The sequence below is a fragment of the Ictidomys tridecemlineatus genome, chromosome 1 (assembly GCF_052094955.1).
Source record: "Ictidomys tridecemlineatus isolate mIctTri1 chromosome 1, mIctTri1.hap1, whole genome shotgun sequence".
NCBI lineage: Eukaryota > Metazoa > Chordata > Mammalia > Rodentia > Sciuridae > Ictidomys > Ictidomys tridecemlineatus.
Window position 1 is genome coordinate 59,115,879 of NC_135477.1, and position 22,288 is coordinate 59,138,166.

The window sequence follows — 22,288 nt, forward strand, 5'->3', positions numbered from 1 at the left end:
TTGATGTTTTCCTTGCATAGTATTACACATACATGCACACACACACACACACACACACGTAAGGGTGATGTCTGAATAGGATAATAAAAGAGCTAAGAGAAGAATGAGGATCATCAGAAGACTGCAGCTTCTGAGATCAACCTGCAGCTTGGTAGCCATAGGAGAGATGTGACTGAATTGCATCTCTGTTTGAAAGCCACAGGCGGGTGGACAATTGTATGCCAATGTTTAGATAGGATTAGTTAGGGACATCTTTGGCATTGTAGGTGTAGGGTCTGTACATGTCAGCTCATAGCTGGATGGTATTAGGCAAGCTGCTCAACATGCCTACGATGTCCCATTTCTCTCCTGTTCAAACTCTACTCAGAATCTAGCAACACTAAACTTGTCTTTGCATGGGGATGACCAGTGAAAGCACTGAGGTCCACTGATTGCCAGTGCAGTGACTTATGATGTGACCTGGTATCTAAAATTAAAGGAAGTCAGTTGAAGTTCTTTTCTCAGGAACCTGAACTCAGCATGGAGAAATTGGCTGGAAGCCAACGTCAGAGAGCTGCTATTGCAAAGATCCACCAACTGTACTCATGTGATCCCTGGTGCTACTTGAGTTGGCTTCCAGTTCTAGATGGCTAAGGTCCTGTTATTATACTTCCTGTTCTTAATTCTAAGGAGTCTAGTTCCATTTTTAGATCACGCATGGCTTTCCAAAAACTACTACTTTTACTTGAGCTAGCACGGGAAAGTATCTTTCTTGCAACTCAAATCACCCTAATTTGAAAAGAAGTCTGACAATGATGATGCCCACTTTGTACTGGGAGAGGAAGAAAAATCTGGTGATGTTTCCCCATGAGACAGTGGTCTGAGCAAGTTCTGCTTTAGTGTAACCTCAAGAACTGGGTGCATGCTGCTGAGAAGGCTTTTTCAGGAAGAGTGGATTTTTTTTAAAAAATAACAATTACAATTTTTCCCTCTTTTCTAAATATTACTGGGCTATTAGGTTGAAGATCTCAAGATATTTCTCAAAGCCTCCAGTTCTTGTAAATGGGCTTAGGAGAAAATTAAAAAGAAAGAAAACTTTATATTCTTTTTAATGATAGTTCTTGCTTTTCAGATCCAGAGATAACAGAAGCTATACTGAACCGAATCCTTCAAAACAGAGAATTGCAAAGATGTTTGGAAGATGTCAGATGAACCTCCTTCTTTCTTTTCTGCACTCCTCCTAAGAAGCTCTTTCTGACAGGCGTGAGAAAGAGAAAAGAACTCTTGACAGCAGGCATTGCTCTGGTACCATCAGTCTGGCTTTGGAATCCTCTTCTTGAATACAGCATGTTCAGGTAACATCAGGCAAGGTCAACAGAGTGATTGTTGTGGATAAAGACACAAATAAGTCTGCTTCATAGTCATGACTAAACACAATCAAAACATGAATATTGTACAAACCACAGAAGTGACCAACATTCCCTTATCTAAATTAAATTTATCAAGACCGCCAATCATAAAATTAAGTCCATTTTTGAAAGCATACAATCTATATTCCTATTATCTTAAGCCTTAACATTGCCTAAGTCAAGGTCAATACTTTCTAGCAAGTCATTTCTAAAATTTTTTACCTTTCTAAAACCTTCTTGTTGACACACTCATGGGTCCCCTTGAAGTGTGCTTTCCTTTATTAAAAAAAAAAAAAAGTAGCAAACCCAACCTGTTCAGTTCTGAATGTGCTCCTAGTAGGGACCTGCCGAAAGGTTTTGACATGCATTGGAAATGCCACATTTATCCGTTCTATTCCTATTTGTCCTTTTCTTAGAATAGCTCTCTGGACTAATTTCTTTTTGTTTGTTTTGGTCCTGGCAATAATCTCCAATTTCTAACAAATAATACCTGTCAGACACTTTATATGGATGAATATATCTGGTCCCCTACTGAGCCTATGAGTAGATAGACTTAGCATCTACTTACTTATCTACCAATTCGCAAATGAGGAACCTCGGTGTTGTGGTTTGCAAATGAGGAAGTTGGGTATTATGGTTTGCCTCTGGAATGTATCCCAAAGGCTCATGTATTGAAAGCTTGGTCCCTAATGCAGTGATGTTCAGATGTGAGTCTTTTGGAAAGTGCTTGGATCCTGAGAGTTCTGACCTCATCAGTAAATTAATCAACTGATGAGTTTATAAATAAGTGGACTATTGGGAAGTGATACAAAATGTGGGTGGTAAGGGCTAATAGAAGGAGGTCCTTAGGAATGTGCCCTTGGGGTCTACATCTCATCTTCACTCTCTCTCCCTTCCTAGCTGCCATTAGGTGAGCAACTTTGATCCTTCATACCCTCTCTGCCATGAAATTCAGCCTTCTCACAAACCCAGAATCAAAGCAACCAATTAACCATGAACTGAAATCTCAGGAATCATGAGCCAAAGCAAATCTTTCATCCTTTTTTTCTTTTAAGGAACCAGTATTTGAACCCAGGGGTCCTTAACTATTGACTACATCCCCAGTCCTTCTCATTTTATTTATTTATTTAGAGACAGGGTCTTGCTAAATTGCTTAGGGCCTTGCTAAATTGCTGAGGCTGGCTTTGAATTTGTAATCCTCCTGCCTCAGCCTCCATAGCCAGTGGGATTACAGGCATGTGCCACCAGGCCTGGCTCTTTCATCTCTTAAATTGATTTTCTCAGGTAGTTTGTTACAGCAACAGAAAGCTGATTACACACAGGGGAATAAAAGCTACAAGAGGGCAATAAAAGCTACAACACTCCTAAGTGACTGAGTCAGCATTCCCAGAGGCTACTTGGTGGGCACTGGATCTTTGACCTTTACTGCCTGCTGCTGCCTCTGCTACCTTTGTCTACCATGCTCTCTACTTCCTTTTCCTTGAATGTGCTCACTGCTATCAGCTTATATTGAGCAGCACTGTAATAAACACCCCCCGCCCCTGCAAATGATTGCAGGGTTTCCTGCAAGATATTGTGAGACAATACAGACCATAGGAAAAGTAAAAAAATAAATTCTTACAGATCTCAGTACCAAAAATAGCTTCTACATTTTCTCTAAGCAGTTTGATTTCTTTTTCACCTAATAGAGATAATCAAATAACTTACAGTTTTTTGACTTGAGGTATACCATACTTTTAAATTGAATAAACCTAACTAGAAAAGATATTCTCCATGTGTTTTTATTTCAATGTTACTAATGTGGACAACAGAGCATTCCTGCTTGGTAGTAATCTGACTATCATTTTTTAAATCTCCATTTATAAAAAAGAAAGGAAATCTGAGGTACAGAGCTTTGGAGACAAGAATACCTAATGATATTGTTAACAACTTAGTCCATTGTATTATTATTATTATTATTATTATTATTATTATTATTATTATTATGCAGTTACCTTCCATCTATAGACAACTGTACTGGGTTTCCATTTACAAATGATATAAAGTTTCTTTTTACAACAAATAGATTTCAGTAAAAAAAAAAAAGTTGATTTAAAGAAAAATGTTAAGTAAATAGTATCACAAATAACAGCACTCCAAACAAACAAATAGAAATCATGAAGGTGATTTAGGAAAGTCTGACTTAAGCTTCCACTTTGCCTTGGATGCTGGAAAGACCAGAATTTAACTTAAGGGTCCTTGATCTCAAGAGTGCAGGTCTCCCTTCCAGGAATCTCACCTCTTAATCTCATTCCTGACTTTATCTTCTTTCTTCTCCCTCATTTTCCCTTCTGCCCTCTTATCTTGCTGCACTCCATTCCCACCTCCAAGGGGTTAGGGACAGTGGTGGGAGTCAGGGATGGCATAATAAAAATTATCTCTGTTTTTTTTTAATAATCATTTTTTAGTTGCAGTTGGACCTTCATTGAATACCTTCATTTTATTTATTTACTTTTATGTGGTGGTGGGAATCGAATCCAGGATTGAACACGTGTGAGGTGAGCACTCTACCGCTGAACCACAACCCCAGCTCCAAATTATCTGTTTTAATGAAAGCATTGGAAGAGTAAGTGACCAGGGTCACCCTTGCGCTGAAGGAGATGTAAGAAGCTCCAGGAGAGCCCAGAGCTGCTGACTTTGTCTGGTCCTGGAAAGTTTCAATTCTTTAAACTGGGCAGGCGCTGCTGTGTTTCTAAAACTGCATGGACAGCAGATTCTTTGGCTTTCCAGCATGCTAGCTTCGAATCACCCTGAGAGCATGTTCCTGTGAAACGTGGGAGTAAATTAAAGAGTACTTTGGTGGAAAAGTAAAGAGGAGGTGCCGGGGGGGGGGGGGGGTCCCCTCTCTCCTAGCGCCCCGCCCCATCTTGCTATGCAGCACCTTGACCTTCTGTCCACCTCCCTCTTCTTTATAGCTCCTCGGAGTGGGGGAAATTCTTGTGGACCCCACGGAGGCCTGGGGGTGGGGATAGAGCACGGTGATGGTGATGGAGACTGGCCCCAGGATTGGGAGGGGGATGAGTGGAGCTGGAAAATAACGCCCAGGAGCCTGAGCGGCGCAGCCCCGCACCCTGCAAAACCCAGCAGTCTGGAAAAGCTGGGTTTGGATTCTCCCCTCTTTAAAGAGTTCTCAGGAAGTTTGGGGGGAGGGGCGAGTCACGCTCTCCTGTCCTACCGGCATCGGTCGCGGAAGGGTGAGGAGGGAAGAGAGCAGCATCAGGTCTCAGTGCTGTCAAGTCCCTACCCATCAGCGGGCTCTGGGCGCTTCTAGCAGGGTCCGCAGGGTTCAGGCGAGGTGCCCCGGGCCAAGCGCAAGGGCAGGCATGGAGGGACTGGTCCTGCTCAACGACCTTGTCACCAGGCTGCTGTTTGTGCTGCACTCCCTGGTCGGGGTCTGGCGAGTGACGGAGGTGATGGGAGATCCACGGTACTGGCTGCTGGCGCTGCTCAACCTCTTGCTCTTCCTGGAGACTGTGCTTACCGTCAAGTTCAAGCGTGGCAGAGGATACAACTGGTGAGAATGCCCCGGGAAAGGGAGGGCGCGCACGGGGGCCCTGGGTATTGTTCCTTGAGGCACTTGCAGGCAGCCCTAGAAGCTTGTCTCAGCAGTCACCGTTTCTTTACTCAAATTGGGACCCTTATCCCCTTTTGTCCTCTCTGGGAGCTTGGAACGTGCGCGCGAGATGCCTGTGCGTCTCTTGGGCATGACGCGGGTACCCGGTGGATTCCAGGGCAACACTAGGAGCCCTGAGCGCAGCCCTGGGTCACCCAGCCTCAGATTTAGAAACTTGCAAGATGAGGAAAGAGAGAGAGAGAGAGAGAGAGAGAGAGAGAGAGAGAGAGAGAGAGAGAGAGAGAGAGAGAGAGAGAGAGAGAGAGAGAGAGAGAAGGGCTTGTCTGCCTAGAACAGAGTGCCACCCAGATAGGGGTACCCAGGGGAAAGGACGTTGCCATGTGCCTTGTTTGTGAATTTGGGGTGTGTGGGTAAGCGCTGGCACTCTGAGCACATGCAGGTGCGGGAATGCTTTTCGCTGGGCATCTTGGATCTTTGCCAGAGCCCTGTGTGCCAGGCACCCTTCCAGGGAGAGCAGCTCTTCCCTGGGCATCTGTGGTTTCAACCGCTTCTCAATTTTTCCCGGTCCCGGGTGCGTGCGTGCGTCTGTGGCTTCAGTGGCTTTCCATCTTTCCAACCCCAGGCGTCCCGGGCTCTGTGGCAAGGAACCAGCTGCAGGTGTCTGGGGTTGGTGATTTCGGAGTTTGGCTAACAGCCAGCCTATTTTGCCAGACCTGGTCTGTGTGTGATGCTGGAGAAGGGAGCAGCAGGTAGTGTTTCAGCCTTAACCTCAGTGTTCAAGAATTACAGGCTGGGAGTGGTGCTTAATTCCCAAAGTCTTGCATGGCAGTAGGAGAATTGAGAAAAAGATTCTCTTGCCATTTACAAAGAGCATCCCCCACTGCCTCCATCCCCACCCATCCCTATACTCCGGGTACATTTTTATCCCAAACTTCCCCAAGTTAGTCCTCTTGCTGTATTTTTTTTTTTTAAACTAGGAAGCAGGACAAATATTTAAAACACTGCAATCACCACCAACAAAACCTAATGCTATACGAACTGAGAAAATGGTATTAGCTAATTTAAGAATTCCATACTACTTGGTGTTATAGTTAGGCATCATATTCAGGAAGGGAAAGAAAAGGCCTTCTACCCTTTTGTGTATGAAACTACAAAAGGCTGTGCATTCATGACAGGCCATGGATGAACATATGTTGCCTCTGAAGATGATGTGAGTCTTACTTAAATTTTCCACTGCTGAAAATATTCTAAAATTATCAATGCTCAAATTATTCAACAACAGTCTAATATAAGGAGGATTACAATGTTACTACTACCTCCCTCCTCCTCTTGAATACTTATTAGCATGAGACATTTGAGGTACTTTCCAGTGTGCCTTTTGGAAGTCTCAAAGAAAAATGTCCTTAGCTTCCCAAATAATTCTCAGCATTTAAAAAAAAAAAAAAACTAAAGGGAAGAAAAGTGTACACGCAGAAGGTCATGTAACATTGAATTAGTTTTTGGTGAATAGCTTTAATACGCTCGTAGAAATATTGACTATAACAAAAGGATGAAGTCTGAGACTAAATAATATTCCATGTCCTACCACCAACCTCAAGCTTCTGGGAGAAATGTTAACTTCAGAAGAGGAGCCACCTCAGCAGGACCAGGAATAACCCACATCCTCTCCAAGAGTGGACCAGATCCATTCCAGTCATGTAGAAGTGCTATAGCCAAAGGAACTTACGCTTCATGTCTGTATCACTGATTCAGACTGACCTGTGACTTATAAGCAAGAAAGGAAAAACATTGGGGCAAAAGTGCATGGTGATCAATGTGTCAGGTTCAGTAGAGAACAGAGGATATACTAGTGTGGGCCTCAACACCAGACAGATGATGGGGTCAAGTATGGGCTTTCCAATTTATTCGCTGTGAGACCTTGAGCAAGTTGCTTGGTGAAACTCAGTTTCACTGAAACTCATTTTCTCATCTGTGAATGCTAATTTCATAAGTTGTTGAAGAATTATATAAAATAATACATACATATTGATGGTCAGTAAAAATGGTCATCTCTAAATCCTAGGATTTTCCTTTGTTTTCTTCTTACTTAAAATATTCTTATATAAACTAGTCACATTTTATGACTACACATATCAAAGAGATAGCCAGTTAACTATTTTCCATAGCAAAAAAGTAGAAACAAAACACCTTGTATGTCATAAAAACAGATCCATGATGTATACTGTACATTCTAACATTAATTCAAGAAAAACCTTGTTGACTTAATAGTTCTACTAATACAGGAAAATAAGCAAAAAAATTTAATGATTTGGCTTATTACAAAATTTCAGGAACAAGTGAATCTTTGGTAATGGCCTAAATAGAAATGTGATTAATAATGTGTTGTTCAGTCAAATATATTGGTAATGCTTTGTTGTTGTTAAATACACAACTGAGTCTGCCAATGTGGTAATTTGTTCAGTACCTAGCACTCACACAATGTTCTGTCAAAAGTTTGAAAAAAAAAAGAACTGGTAAAAATATGAATAATCTTGAAATAACATAGTAACTATGAAAATCGGTTTGATTTGAGGCACATTTTATTTCTAGATTAAAGTTTTCTACTTAAAACAAGGCATAAGTTTTTGTAGTTGTTGCTTTTGAGCGTTAAGAACCATTTTCTACCAATAAATAAATAAACAAAATGAAAAACCTGAGCTGATGGAATCAAATAGAGATATCATAGCAATATCTATACCACCTTTAAATAAGAAAATGTTAATACATATAGATCTAACTGTAAAGCTATTTAATATAGATAAATTGACCTTTGACCCATAAGCCTTATATTTTAAAATATAATGTGCAGACTCAAAAGAACCCACATGTAAAATCATGAACAAAAACGATTAACTTCCACCGTGTTGATGGAAAATAAACCTGAAAATGAGTTGATTGTTCATCAAGGGAATAGCTGAAAAATTATATTTTCACACTATAGATAGAATATTTTGCTGGCATTATAAATAAGGAGCTAGATTTAACCATTGGCCTTGAGAATTGTACATGCTATATTGTTAGGAGACACAGGTTACAGTTATGTGTCTTATATTCACTTTTGAAAAAGTGGACTTGTAAGGGAATTGCTCTGTGTAGGAAAGGGGAGGAGAAAGCAGAAGCAGCAGCAATGTCCACAGGCCCTCCTCTGTTGAAAAACCGAAGAGAATAACCCCTGAATGGTAATACATACAGGACCACAATGCATATAGGACAATAATATGTATACATATAGGACAAAAAAAAATAATCCCTTTTCTTTGAACTTCAGATCTGTGAACTTTTGGAATACTCTAAATATTGTTCTTTTTACCTAAACAAATAAAATCTATAGAAATCATAGCATAAGGGGCTGGGGCTGGGGCTCAGTGGTAGCACATTTGTCTGGCATGTGTGAGGCCCTGGGTTCAATTCTCAGCACCGCATATAAATTAATAAAATAAAGATCTATCAACAACTAAAAAAGTGTTAAAAAAAAAAAAGAAATCATCGCATAAGACATAGAGCTATAGAGGAAAATGTGAACTAAATTTCTTTCTTGTAAAAGCAAACATGTTACATGTGTCCCAGGAATGTTTCTTTAGCTATCCTTTGGAAAGGAAAAATGGAACTGGAGTTGCTGAGTTCAGCTATCTGGGGACAAGCAGCATTACATCAACACTATTAACTTGCCAGTTGGAGAAGTTTAATTTGCTGGAATCCTATAGGATCCGGAGGGTGAGCCAACAGCACAACCCTTGTTAAATTCAATAAATGTAAGCTAGTAGAGTTTGCACTTTTTTCCACCTAGTATTTATTTCACCTGCATATTCACTTACATTTCTTTAAGATGGAAATTAGTATTACTTAGCTTAATCTTTTTTTCTCTTGATTTTATTATTTTCAGTTGTCTGGGCAACAATCCAATGGATCTGTGAATTACCATTTAGGTAAAGTCAAATACAAAATAATATTTCAGTTGCCTTCCAGCCAATAGTGATAAAATATTCCCTAGGGGATTGAAAAATTACCAAGATCATGACACGCTTGAAGCCTGTTCGCTTGAAAGCAAGCAGTATGTGAGATTAAAGTAGAAATCTAAGTTGAGCCCACTAGCCAAAGTACAGAATTTTAAGCACCAAACTTTCTTGACCAGAATTTTAAAAATGCAAGGGAAATATAATTTGAATCAACAGGTAATAACTCACCTATTGGGTCATTTTTGTTCTGTTTTGATTTTGTTAACTCTCCTTACCTTTTCTTTTAGTAAGTTGGATCAGGCAATCTTTGAATTTCTTAATAAGTAAACATGATACTATGCTGGACACAAAAGATACAGAAAACAAACACATCTGAAACTTTAACACAAAAGGTGGCATTTTGACTAAGTGCTCAAAGGTGTGGGAATAAAAATAATGATGAATACTTAACATTTCCTGTGTTCCAGGCTTTACCAAGTGTCTCACACAGACAATCTCATTCGATCTTGACAATAGGTGTAATTATTTTCTGTTTCTCTTTTTTCCCCCCATTTTTAAAAAACTAGGGCATATAATTGGCAATTGGCAGGGAGCGAGTAGGGAAGGCTGCAAGTGCTCAATCTTATCCATTGCAGGCTGACAATTTGGAGGAGAAAGGGTGTGATGCACAGTACAGGGTGGAGCAAGGGGAACTTTTCAGCCTTTGGGCTATAGCAGGAAAAAAATCTGTGAGATCTGCATCTGGAGAGCACAGGCCAACTGGAAAGAGAACAGCCTGGACAGGAAACTTGAGCAGATATCTCTGGAGGAAGCTTGGTGTCTTACCATTCTTCATTCAATCACAGTGTTTGAAAACTCTGCTATATATGGTGGGCATTGTTCATTTTGCAGAATTTGGAAATAAATAAAAGAGGCACATCCCCGACCCTCAAAATCTCACATGTTAATCAGTGAGCTCAGAAAATAACCAAAGAAGTCGTGAATAAATAAATAATAGGTAAAAATAAGCAAGTGAACAAATGAGTACTTAGAACAATGGATGAATGTCCAAGTGGTATGGAGTACAGAGTGAGGGTGTATGCAGGGAAAGGCTGCACTGGGTGTTCATAGACTCTGGCTGGGCAGGTGGTCTGAGAGTTGAGGCCTGAGACGTCAGAGGGAGTCAGAAATGGTAAGAGTGGTCCAGGGAGAAGGGAAAAGTCAAGGCACCTGGACAATCTTCATGTGACTTGAAATGTTTCTAACATTCCCCCCCCCCCCGCGGTGACCAATAAATATTGACTTTTTTTTTTCTGCTCTTCCCTTTCTTTTCTCCTTCCTGTGTCCCCTGACTCCATATGAAAGAGTCTTACTAATTATTTTTTTCCCCCAGACCTGGGATTTACTAAATTTTTAAAAATTACCATTATCTCATTTTAAACACGGTGTGTTAGAAATTGCCTGGCTCACAAGGTGAAAAAAAACGAAAGATGAATTGGAAATCAAAAGGCAGTCTACCCTACATCGATCTCAAATTCAAAGCAATTTTGTGAAAAACTGAAGAAATCTGTTTTGATTACTCAATTACTTCTGGAAAGTTCAATAGTGAAGTACAAAACGTAGACTTGACAGATACATCTTAATACAAGTTTTGAGCAGTGCAGGAGAGTTTTGTATGATGTAATTCTGTACAGAATGTGATAATGCATACTTTCCTCCACACACACACGAAAAAAATGTTCATTTAAATGCCAGAGAGAAAGTTGGAAAATAAGCACACTCCTCCCCAGCTCCTACTCTCACTGATATTTTTGGACCCCAGAGAGGACAAGATGGAAGAATCAGGAAAGAGATCCTGTGAGACTTCCTTAAGACCAACTTGGGAACTGTAAATTATCCCAGAAGATAGGCCATGTCTCACCCTCTTCATACTTCGTGTCCAGATTTCTCAAAGTCTCTCCTGAGCTTTTTAGGTATTCCAGTAATTCTTCCCACTGTGCATTGGTACCAGTTTCTGTTGGTGACTAAAAGGCTCAGGGGTCACTCCAATTAAACTGGGCTAACTGGGCTGCACAAAATAACCACACAAGAGACACAAATACCTTTTTCTTTGGGGTCGCTGTGATGGCTCCTCTGACCTTAAGGGTCCAGAGAGAGAGAGAGAGAGAGAACATGCTGACCCCTTTTATTGAGGACAAGCTATTCAAATGAAGCAAGGGGTCAGGTTTCAGGGGGCTGAGTCTGTCTTCATGATGTCCACTGTCAGCAGGTTGACTGACACCTGGGTAGGCCACACCCAAGGACACAGTAAGAGAAGGGGACACACACTAGGCACTTCCATGGAAGATTCTATCCTAAACAGAGCAAAGGGTTATATTAAAAAGGAACAGGTGAGCGTAGCTCCACTCATGGGGCTGTAGCAAGACACACCCATGCACGAGACACTGACCCTGGAACCCAAGAAGGGTGGGGAAAGCTCTGCCACATTTCTGTGACTGAGCTCCTCAGCACCCAGCCAGGGAGTGTGACTCGGTCACGTGCAAGTTGGTCTCCCACACATTGGATTTATCAGCCCTGTCTGTAAAGTGTATCTGGGGTTTTATATTTTCTTCTGGTATATTTATAGGTATATGTGTTTGTATTCTGAGCCTTGAGCTTAATGCATCAAGGTGACTTAAGTTTTCATTCTTTTTGAAAGTACACATTGAATGTTACCAGCAAAGGACTTATTAAGTAATTCAAGTTATGTTTGAGAAAAAAAAAAGACTCTCCTTAGATTGGTTCTATGATTTACTTTCAAGAAGTCAATATTTTTTTCTCATATTTTACAATGGATTTGGGACCAGTATAACAGTTACGTCTGCATTTAGAATGGAATGGTTACCACTGAATGGTTACCATGCTTTCTCCATGAGTATATCTAACCTGTTTTGTCTTTGTGTCCCAGATGTGGAACATCTTTATAAAATTTTAAATATAGGCCAATAGTAATATAGTTATAATATAATATAGTATTTCTAACATAATGATATTAATTAATATTAATATAATGTATTTAAGCTCTAGATTATTATTTTAAACCTATTTTAATGCATCTGTGTCTATTTTTTTTTACTTATTCATAGAACCAAAATTTTAATGGGTAAAACAAGAACTTTAGAACTGAAAATTAAAGTTACTAATATTTTTATAGCTTTTTGTTCTTTTAAAAAAATGTTTTTAGTTGTAGATTAACATAATATTTTATTTTACTTATTTATTTTTATGTGGTGCTGAGGATTGAACGCAGCGTCTCACATGTGAAGGGCAAGTACTCCACCACTGAGCCACAACCCCATCACAGCTTTTTGTTCTTGGCCAAGAGAAAAACCGACTAGTGTGGACAGCTCAAATAAACCACTATAAATATATCCCTAGTTTTAAATTTTATGCGTTTCTCCTTCTCAATGGCAGTAACATTATTATGCACACAGTATTAGGTCAAATGTGACTTGTTTAATTCACATTTATTCCCAGCAGGGAGAAATTCACATTTACATGAAGGTTTATTCTCCCTGTGTGCATGTCTCACATGACTCTAAAAGTTCCTGTGAAGTGCTGGTATCAGCAAAGTGAAGCTTCAGGAAGATGAATCATTTTGTTAAAACAAACAAACAAACAAACCAATGTTTCTTTTCTTTAAGAAAAAATGAAAACTTTAGTGTATGTATCATAAAATGCACTTGTTTGAAAGTCACATTAAAAAAATATAAATGACAAAAATTAGTTAATATAAATGCCAGGGTAGGTTTTATATGAACTTTTCTATACTGTGTTGTAAGCAAAATCATGCTCTGAGTATTAGCCTACTTCCTGTAGTTGTTGAAGGAGGGGAGTTATATTTTACTTTCAGTCTCTCAAAAGAGGTAGATACTGTACACAGTACTTAATGTTATACACTTATTATCATAAAGATTAGTATATTTCGGGAGTAGTGGTGCACACCTGAATCCCGGTGGCTCTGGAGGCTGAGACAGGAGGATCAGACATTCAAAGCCAGCCTCAACAATTTATTGAGGCCCTAAGCAACCTAGTGAGGCCCTGTTTCTAAATAAAATTTTAAAGGGCTAGGGATGTTGCTCAGTGGTTAAGCACCCGTAGGTTCAATCCAGGTACCAAAAAAAAAAAAAAGTACATTTTTAAGGAAACAAAACAAACAATCCTCTAACATCAGTGTTGCTGCCAGCCCTGGTTGTGCTCTGTCGTATTCCTTTGCTTTTTTTTTTTTTCCATCACAAATTGAGCCTCTGACACATGCAATGTTTTAGTTCACCTGAAATAACTTCCCAATAAATCATCTTTGCCATTCTCTGATAGTTTGCTAACAATGGTGATGAAGATGATGGTAATCGTGATTATGATAACGGAGGTGATTAACAGTTATCAATTATCAAGTCTGCTTTATATCCATTATCTCATATAATCTCATGTAATCCTACAGTGTCCCTATGAATTAATTCTCATCATTATCACAGTTCTCAGATGAGGACAGTGATGCACAGCATGGCTAAATCATTTACGTAAGGTCACAACTAAAAATAATAAATGGCAAAAACAATTCTAACATTTGGTGAGCACATTTGCTTTGCATGCATCATCTCATTTTCATAGTAGCTATGGTGGGGCCATTATTATTCCTATTTTCAGATGAGGAAGCCAATACTGAGAAGCTTGGAGAAGGATTCCTCTTCCCAAGAAAAATCATCTAGACTTTTCAGATGATGTTCATTGTCCTTTGAAGCAAGATGTTGCTCTTTTCCTTTCACCTGGGTACTTATCTTAAATACTTCCTATATGGATTACTTGCAGTACTAAGTTATATCTCAAAACAAGACCAAATTAAAAAAAAACATAAAAATTTCTAGCAGAAAGAAAGAAAAAAGAAAAAAGGAAAGAAAGAAAGAAAGAGATAGAGAAAGAAAGAAAAAAGAAAAAAGTAAAAAGAAAGAAAGAAAGGAAGAAAAGAAAGAAAAAAGAAAAAACTAAAAAGAAAGAAAGAAAGGAAGGAAAGAAAGAAAAAAGAGAAAAGTAAAAAGAAAGAAAGAAAGAAAGAAAGAATAAAACAAACCTGTTATTATAAAGTTCCAGAAATTTTATTCTTAAATAAAGAAAGAATAACCTGGGCTGGGTCATCCCTTTACTCCGTTATCCTATTCTTTATGTTCTGCATTCAATAACCAAATTGGGTTTTGCTTGTAGACAGTACAGCTACATAGTTTTTGGGATCAAAAATCTTTCTAATGGAGAAAGGGTCAAAGCTTTTATTTATTTTTTCTTCTTCTTTTCCTTCTCCAAAATTGGGTAGATTAAATTTCAGGTGACCTACTAAGGGAGGACTAGCATGATTTTGCTTACAAAACAATATAGAAAAGTTCATAAAAAACACGTTCTTGTACAAGCAAATGTCCTTGTAAAGTTAAAGAAAAAGCAGGAGAAGGGTACACTAGATTGTCTTCATTTGGATCCTGAAATGAAGAAACAACTTCTTCTACAAAACAAAAATAAATACTATTATCTTTATATAGAATGAAAGTGTTACCTAAATAACATTTACAATTCATTTTATATTCTGAGAGAGCATTAAAATTCCTGTAGTCAATGACAACTGAAGTTCATTTATTCATTAAACAAGCATTTATTATACTAGATGCTGTGATAGTGATCTGGAAGGAATATAAAATAAATGCAGCTATATGAGAACAGTACAAAACAACAGTCAGAAACAAATAATTTTCCACAAATTATGTCCAAGAGTGCAGAATTGCTGCAGGGTCGAGATTCATTCATAATACTATCTGAGGGAAGGGATTTCTGTACTGGCCTTTGAAGTAGCTGGTGAGATGCAGAACTGCAGAAAAAAAAAATGCTTTTCAGGCAAGAAAGCATAATGGTGGTACCTAGGGTTACATTTGGAACCAGTTTATTTAGGAAGATGTCATGTTGTTCTCTGCCAAGTTCTCATATTTTATGAGAAAAATAAACTATAAATCCTAAAATTAATTCATATTTTGTCTCATAACTAGCTTAATAGTGCAACACATTGCTGAAGTTCAAATGTGAGCTTCTGCTTTCTTTAGACGTACTTTCAGAAATTTTAGGTTAAGTGAGGTATACTGAGTGCTAATTATGCTTTCAGTTTATACCATAATTTGGGAATATAACTCTATTTTTAAAATTTTCAATAAGAAATGAAAATTATAATTAAGAATGCTAATATTCACCTTCAGAATATGATTCTACTGCAATAGGTATTCCCAACCAATTTGAAATTTCTCTGTGTTTCTTGTGTTCTTGACCTACTCTCCCATAAGTTCATAGAGAAAACAAACCTATCATCTGATGTTGGTACATATCAAAATGTACCTATCTATACTAAGTTTCCCATTTCTGTGGGGATTCTCATGAGCCTATGGCCCTTTAGTGGTGGCATCCTTTGCCAAGGATCCTTCAAACACCAAGGGCTCCTGGAGGGGAGGTGGTGGTGAGGTGCTATTTAAGAAAATAAATGAATGGTGGTTGGAGTCAGGGAAGTGACTTGTCAGAGAATTCAGAGACTGTGTGTTCTGAAAAAGCACTGGGTTCATTCTGAAGGGTTGCAGAAGATAGGTAAAATACTGAGGCTGTTGTATCTGCCATAGTCTCCCTGCACACTAATGGGATGCTCTGGCTAAACAACCTAGATGGAAATAATGGATGCTAAGTCCAATTAGAGAAACCTAGGAGATCACAGACAGGTATTTTGACCTAGTTTTTTGATTTTCATGAAACAAACCTGTTATTATAAAGTTCCAGAAATTTTATCAAAGATAGTTAAACAAAAGATTTTTAAATTTGGATCTGGGATCCTTACAAATCCACTGTTATATAGACTAGAAAACAAGAATTGAAATATATATATAAAATCTGGATTCACACTGAATTCATTTTTGTACATTATTTTTGCTCCCCTTAAATATTGTTATACACACACACACACACACACACACACACACACACACACACGAATGATTGAAAGTCAGACAGAAAAATTAAACAGAATAGTGAGTGATATTATGGTTATCTTTTCCTCTATATGATTATTTATAATGCTATATGTTTCTAAAAATTATGTGTTTCTTTTTCAGTAATAAAATAACAATAATTGTCATTTTTAGAAAGAGAAAAGTGGAACTTTAATTCTAGACTAATAGTGAGTTGAAGTAAATAAAATCCATTGCAGGACTAAATTGCTAAAGGTAACAAATAATCATCATTGAAAAGTATTATAATTTGTTGAAATGACAACTGTGTATGATAAATGGTATTTTGTTTTTGGATGAAATGAAAAAGGCAGTCAGTACAGCTTTTAGAGTTCTGAGCAGTGTTCAGCATGTAACACCTATTTCATTAATAAATAAAACAAAATAAAAGAATTTGTTTATATATATATATATATATACACATCAACAAATATATATATATATATAACAAAAGAAAAAGATTCTTTTAGTTATTGTTTCTATTTGTATATTTTGGGAAGAATTGATAGCTAGGTTAAGAGTTGTTAAATATTTTTAAAAAGTTAAGAAATTATTTTTTTTGGAAAGTTTACTTTAGAAAAAATTGTCAAGCAAACTGCTCTGGCATTGAAGTGTTAATATTGGGCAACTCCAGTATTCTGGCAGAGTAGTAGTCTTCAAGAATGTAATAAATCTGAGTTTCTTAGGGCAGTTCATTCATTGGTAATATGGTATTATCAGTTTTGCAAAAATTTCCCACTGAAATGTGTCTTATTTATTTAGTCATATATTTATCAGTTTTGATTGGTGTAAGATATTATATTTTTATAAACAAATTTTCTAGAAACCTGATAAAAGTTAATTCTGAGTTAATGAGAGCTCTTTATAATATTAGTCTTCAAACAAGGTGCTTGGCATCTACTTACTCCTGATGTCATATATATATATTGTGTTTCCCTCTACAACTAAAAAATATTTATAAAAATTGGATTAGCCAAAGGGGAATGAAGGCAAAGGAGGGGGTGGGAATAGGAAAGACAGTAAAATGAATTGGATATAACTTTCCTATGTACATATATGAATATACAACCAGTAAAACTCTACATCATATACAATCACAAGAATGGGATCCTAATTAGAATAAGTTATATTCCATGTATGTATAATATTTTAAAATACACTTTACTGTCATGCATATCTAAAAAGAACAAAAAAACTTTCTTAGTAGCAGAACAATATTAAACTAGTTTCCTTCAGTAAAATTTCAAGTAAAAAAATCAATTTATGATAGTATTTTGAGAATCACAGTCAAACCTAGCACAGGGCAACAAAACAGTAGAAACAGTAATTTAATTAGGTCCTCATTGAATCACTGGATATTTGTGGGAGCCCACAAATGTCAGACACTCTGGAAAGAGCAAAGGTACAATTATGAGCAGACATAATTGTGCTTGTGTTGTTTGGAATTGCTGGAGGACAATGATGAAATGATACCAAATACATACACACATCCATATATATAATTATCAATTTTGAAAATCCATGGGGTAAAAAATGAACAAGGACAAGAAATATTTTCCTGGAGGAGTCTCATGTCATTGGCATGACCTGTAAGGAGAGAATTGGTAAAATTCAGGGAAAATTTCCCAGGGATACAAATGCATGTGTGGGGGCCTGAGCTAAAAAGGTACTTAACTTTCTTTTCATTTTCCCAGGACAGAAGGAACACTGTCACAGGAGCACAGTGAGGAAGAATGGCAAGCAACACAACCCAGAACATAGGCCTAGCCCTGATTGTGCAGCCTCCTGGAGTTTGTGATGGGCAAATGCCCAAGCAAACCATGGCTGTGTCAACCAGTAGTTGCCTTAACATTGAATGTGGAGTTAGGCTTAGTTGTGTCCTCAGCAGTGCAAAAAGCATCACTTTATACAAGCAGACTTAGATAGCAATAGTTGGGAGAATCATGATTTAAAAATGGAATTGACTATAAATTATTTGAAGAAACAGTCTTCTAGACAGGTATTCTGAATCCCCTTTAAACACAGGTACCAATATGTAGCCCTGAGTAAACTTGCAGAGCTCAGACTAGGGTAGGCAGCAGCTAACTACATTTATTGACTACCTACAATGTTGACTGCATGGTACAACTGTCTCATTTAATGTTCATAGCTATCCTTTGGAGTGGGTACCATCCCCCACCCCATTTTAAAAATAGTACATTGAGTCTCAGGGAAGGTAATAAATTTCCAAAGATGAATGAAAGGAAGGCCTAGGATTCAAATGTTTGTGTCCTCTAAATTTGTGAAATTTCTACTGGATCATACCTAAGTGCAATAATTCTTCAAGGGTCACAGCCTGAAGAGCAAACTTGGACGTGAAGAACAAACTTGCACCATCTGTTCTTTATTCATAAATTCAGGCATTTGAACATTTGAGCATTTGCTTGCTGTGCATATAGATTGAATAAGGTATTGTGTTGCCATGGGGGAGAAGAGAAGATAAAGTGGGAAGAGGGAAGTTATACAAAGACACATAGGGTTCAGGACCTGCCTCAAAGACTTACATTAGGCAAGCTATGTCTTATATATACATTATTATAAAAGTACAGCATGTGTTGGTTAAGATTAATTGCTGCTATGCCCTGAAAATATGTAGGATATTCGTGGACATACAAGTCCACCAGAAGGCATTCCGAAAAGAAAGTTTTCATTATTGGAGGGCAGGGAGGGGGGGGGAGGGGGCATTTGCTCTAACGCCATTTCCAATCCTCTCTTCTCAAATTAGCCAAAATAGGAAAGCATAGAGTGCATGGTTCTGAACAGGGACCAGTCTTGGATTGAGTTTAATATAATCAATTCCTAAGCCCTTGATATGATTTCTTCTCACTTTCTCTTTTCATCTTTATGTCCAATAAATCTAACAAAGACAGAATGAAGTAAGAAGAACTATCCCAGACTCTTCCATCCAGCCGATTACTTTGGGGGGGCCGTGGGGGTTGGGGGTATCTAAATATACACAGTACATTGGGACTACTGAGTTGCTTAGCTTGATAGGATGCAATAGAGGAAGCGGAGATAAGACCCAATGATAGAGGCCTTGAATATTGAATTATGGAATTTAGATTTTCTATACAGAAAATCTTGAATCTTGAGTTGTATGTGTATGTTTATGTAAATAATTTCCTAATTAAAAGAAATATGTTGAGATGGAATAATATTTTTTTCCAATTAAACAAATAAATCTTATGCTAGAAGATATGAAGGGTCATTGTTATTTTTGTTTTTAACCTCCCTTCAAGAATAATTATATAGTCAAGTCTATTGTTTCCCCAGATTATTTTTGTAATGATATTGTTAGGGAAGTTAATCTCAAAATTAATCTTAACAGGAGTCGGCTAACAGTCCAGCCAACATTTGACCTGTCTAAACAAAAATCTGCATATTCCAACTGTCCCTCTGACCAGAATTTACTTCCTCCTTCTTTTCACACAGGAAATATTCTGTCCTGGTGTTTCCTTTGATATATAAGGTCAAAGAGTTAATTGCTCTCACTTTTTTTTTAAGAGCATGCTCAACATGGACTTTTTATATTTCCCTGAAGCCCAGCCATCTTCCAAGTCATATTTTAATAATATCTTGACCCATAACCTTTTGTTTCAAAATTGGTTTTGGCAGGAAATCAAAGGTAGGGGAGTATCTATATTAAATATTGATTTTTTTAAGGATTTCTTTTCATTTTGCCCTTTCTGCCCTCCTCTCTTCAGAAGTTGACAGAAGATCTAATGAAAGGGTTAAAAACCCCTTTTAAAACTCCATCCTAAAATTTCCTCTTTCATTTATCTTTATTTACTTTTCTATGGATTATAATACTACTGTGTAGGTAACATTTCATCTCAAAAGTATAAGTGTGTCCTACAAGTATTTTAATAAAATATATTGACTTTCAATTTTGACTTTGAGATGTTCTATCAAGCAAGAATCCAATCTAAAATAAAATGCAATTTGAAGAAATAAATTTGGGATTTATATTAATTTCATCTTATTTCATAATAATACTAGCAGTATCCATCTGTTATTGAGTGCCTTCCTCTGCCAGGCACTGTCTTACAGATGATACAATATACTCCCTGGGAAATCCATGTGACGGGGATGGGCTGCATCGTGTCCCTTCTAGATTCATTATTGAAATCTTAAGACCAAATTTGACAGAATTTGGAGATTAATTTGGTAATTAGGGTTAAATGAAGTCAGAAACATGGGGTCCTAATCTAATAAAATCGGTGGTCTTAAAAGGAGAAGAAAGGGAGAGAGCTCTCCCAGCACAAGCACTGAGGAAAGGCCACTAGAGAGGACATGGAGAAGTCCTGTCTGCAGGCCAAGAAGAGAGCCCTCACCAGAGCTCCACCATGCTGGAGCCCCGATTTTAGGCTTCTTGACTCCAGATTATGAGAAAAATCAGCTCTGTTGTTTCAGCCATGCAGTCTATAGTATTTCACACAGCATCCCACATTGACAGATGCAGACAAGGACTGTTCCCATTTTGTGGATTAGGAAACCAAGTAAGATGTCCCATGGCAAAGCTGATCTTTGAACCTGAGTGTGTCTGACAACAAAAGCCTGCTGCTTAGATTCCCAGCTGAAATGTTGAGGCAGAAAATAATGAATAGATATTTAGATAGCCTTTAAAAAATTCCCAAACCTTTTGGCTGTTGTTCATATTTTTATTTTACAGGTTTAACACAACCTACACAAAACCAGTGCATTATTCTCATTTTTCATTCTTATCATCTGTTTTTTTTTGTGTGTGTACTAGCAGGGTGTTATTATTTGAGCTCTCAGAATTCCAGGTTAATGTTGAAAAATGTAGCCAATCTTCCTGAAATTGCAATGTTGAAAAAAAGCTGAGGTTTACGAGTGCTGTATTTGCTTTTTGTAAAACATATTAAATGCAAAATATCCAGTGTTGTGCCTGAAACTAATTGGCAGTGTCCCATTAACCATATTAAAATTAACATCTATTAATTGGATTAGAAATTCAGTGAGAATGACAGCTGCTAGTGCCTTTTACAGTTACTGTGTTTCTCTGCAATCCATATGGCAGAAATCACATAATGCTTTTTTTTTTTCCTGTGGAAATAAACACTTAAGATAAAAAGGTTGACTTGATGTGATTAGGGTGTGGGCATTTGTTATCCTTGCTTTCTTTCTTTTTTTTTTTTTTATAAAAGCTGAACTATCTTGTTTTTCCCTTTCACAGGTTTTCACCAGCTATATTTTTATATCTGATTAACATCGTTCCGTCATTATGGCTCCTTGAAATGCATCATGGGACCCAGGTACTTCCTTTTGGAAATTGGAATATCCAGAGGCAAACTGCTTTCACAGTATGATCTGATTTATTTCAGCAACGCTCTTTTTTAAGAGACAAATTATCAAAAATAGAATAAAAGGCCATTTATAAAAAGAATGGATTCTGTGATCTGTCAAAAAAAATTAAAATATTATTTCAGTTAAAATTTAAGATTACACAATTAATTAACCTCTGTGTTAGTGACCTTGTTTCTCGGACTCCCTCCCTTGCTCCACGCATGATAGAGTTCCTGTGGAAATTTGATTTTAACCCTGGAAGCTATAGGGAGTGGCTGTGGTATACCAGGAATCTTCAGGTCACAAAAATGTGACATCCTGTAAAATGACATTCTTAGGAATTATAAAACAAAAATAAACCCCTCTTTATCTGTACTTTGCTATGTACATACATTTCCATTTATGGGGGCTTTTTAAAATACCGTTAATGCAGAAGAAAGGAGATTCTTTTGGGGGGTCTCCTGGGCCATCTTAGTGAAACAGAAAACCTATTCCAGAGCCCTGACATTCTGGCTCAAGCGGGGAAGATGTGGAAACCATACAGGGAAATGTGGGTTTACATGTATGAGATCCTGAGGACCTAGAAAATAATCTGGCTTCCACTAAGAGTCACTAATCTTTATGTAGAGTCATTTTAATTGAGCTGCTTCCTACACAGACAACTCTCGTCAGCAGGCTTGCATTGGGTTCAGTCACTTATTGTTGATGGTGCTTTTGAGAAACTGAGAGGGCCAGTTAGCAAAGCCCTTCAGACTCTAGCTTGGACTTCACAATTCCAGTTCCAGGGCTTTTGTTACAGATGAACTGTGGTTATTATCTAACATTTTAGTAACTTCATTGATAAATGCCTTAGACAGAATCTCTGAGAATTTGTCCCTGTACAGATTTCTTTGTTATAGATAGTCATTT

The 22,288-nt window shown here is 37.7% G+C and overlaps 1 protein-coding gene across 1 annotated transcript in view; it reads left to right on the plus strand.

Annotated features, from left to right (window-relative positions):
- Positions 1-4,287: 4,287 nt before the first annotated feature.
- The window catches only part of Tmem26 (transmembrane protein 26), a 43,697-nt gene continuing 25,696 nt past the window's right edge, over positions 4,288-22,288 (plus strand). Inside the window, exons 1-2 of the mRNA XM_078041571.1 lie at positions 4,288-4,941; positions 21,270-21,348. Coding sequence (XP_077897697.1) covers positions 4,751-4,941; positions 21,270-21,348 — 270 coding nt within the window. The 5' untranslated portion in view covers positions 4,288-4,750. The remainder of the gene's footprint in view (positions 4,942-21,269; positions 21,349-22,288) is intronic.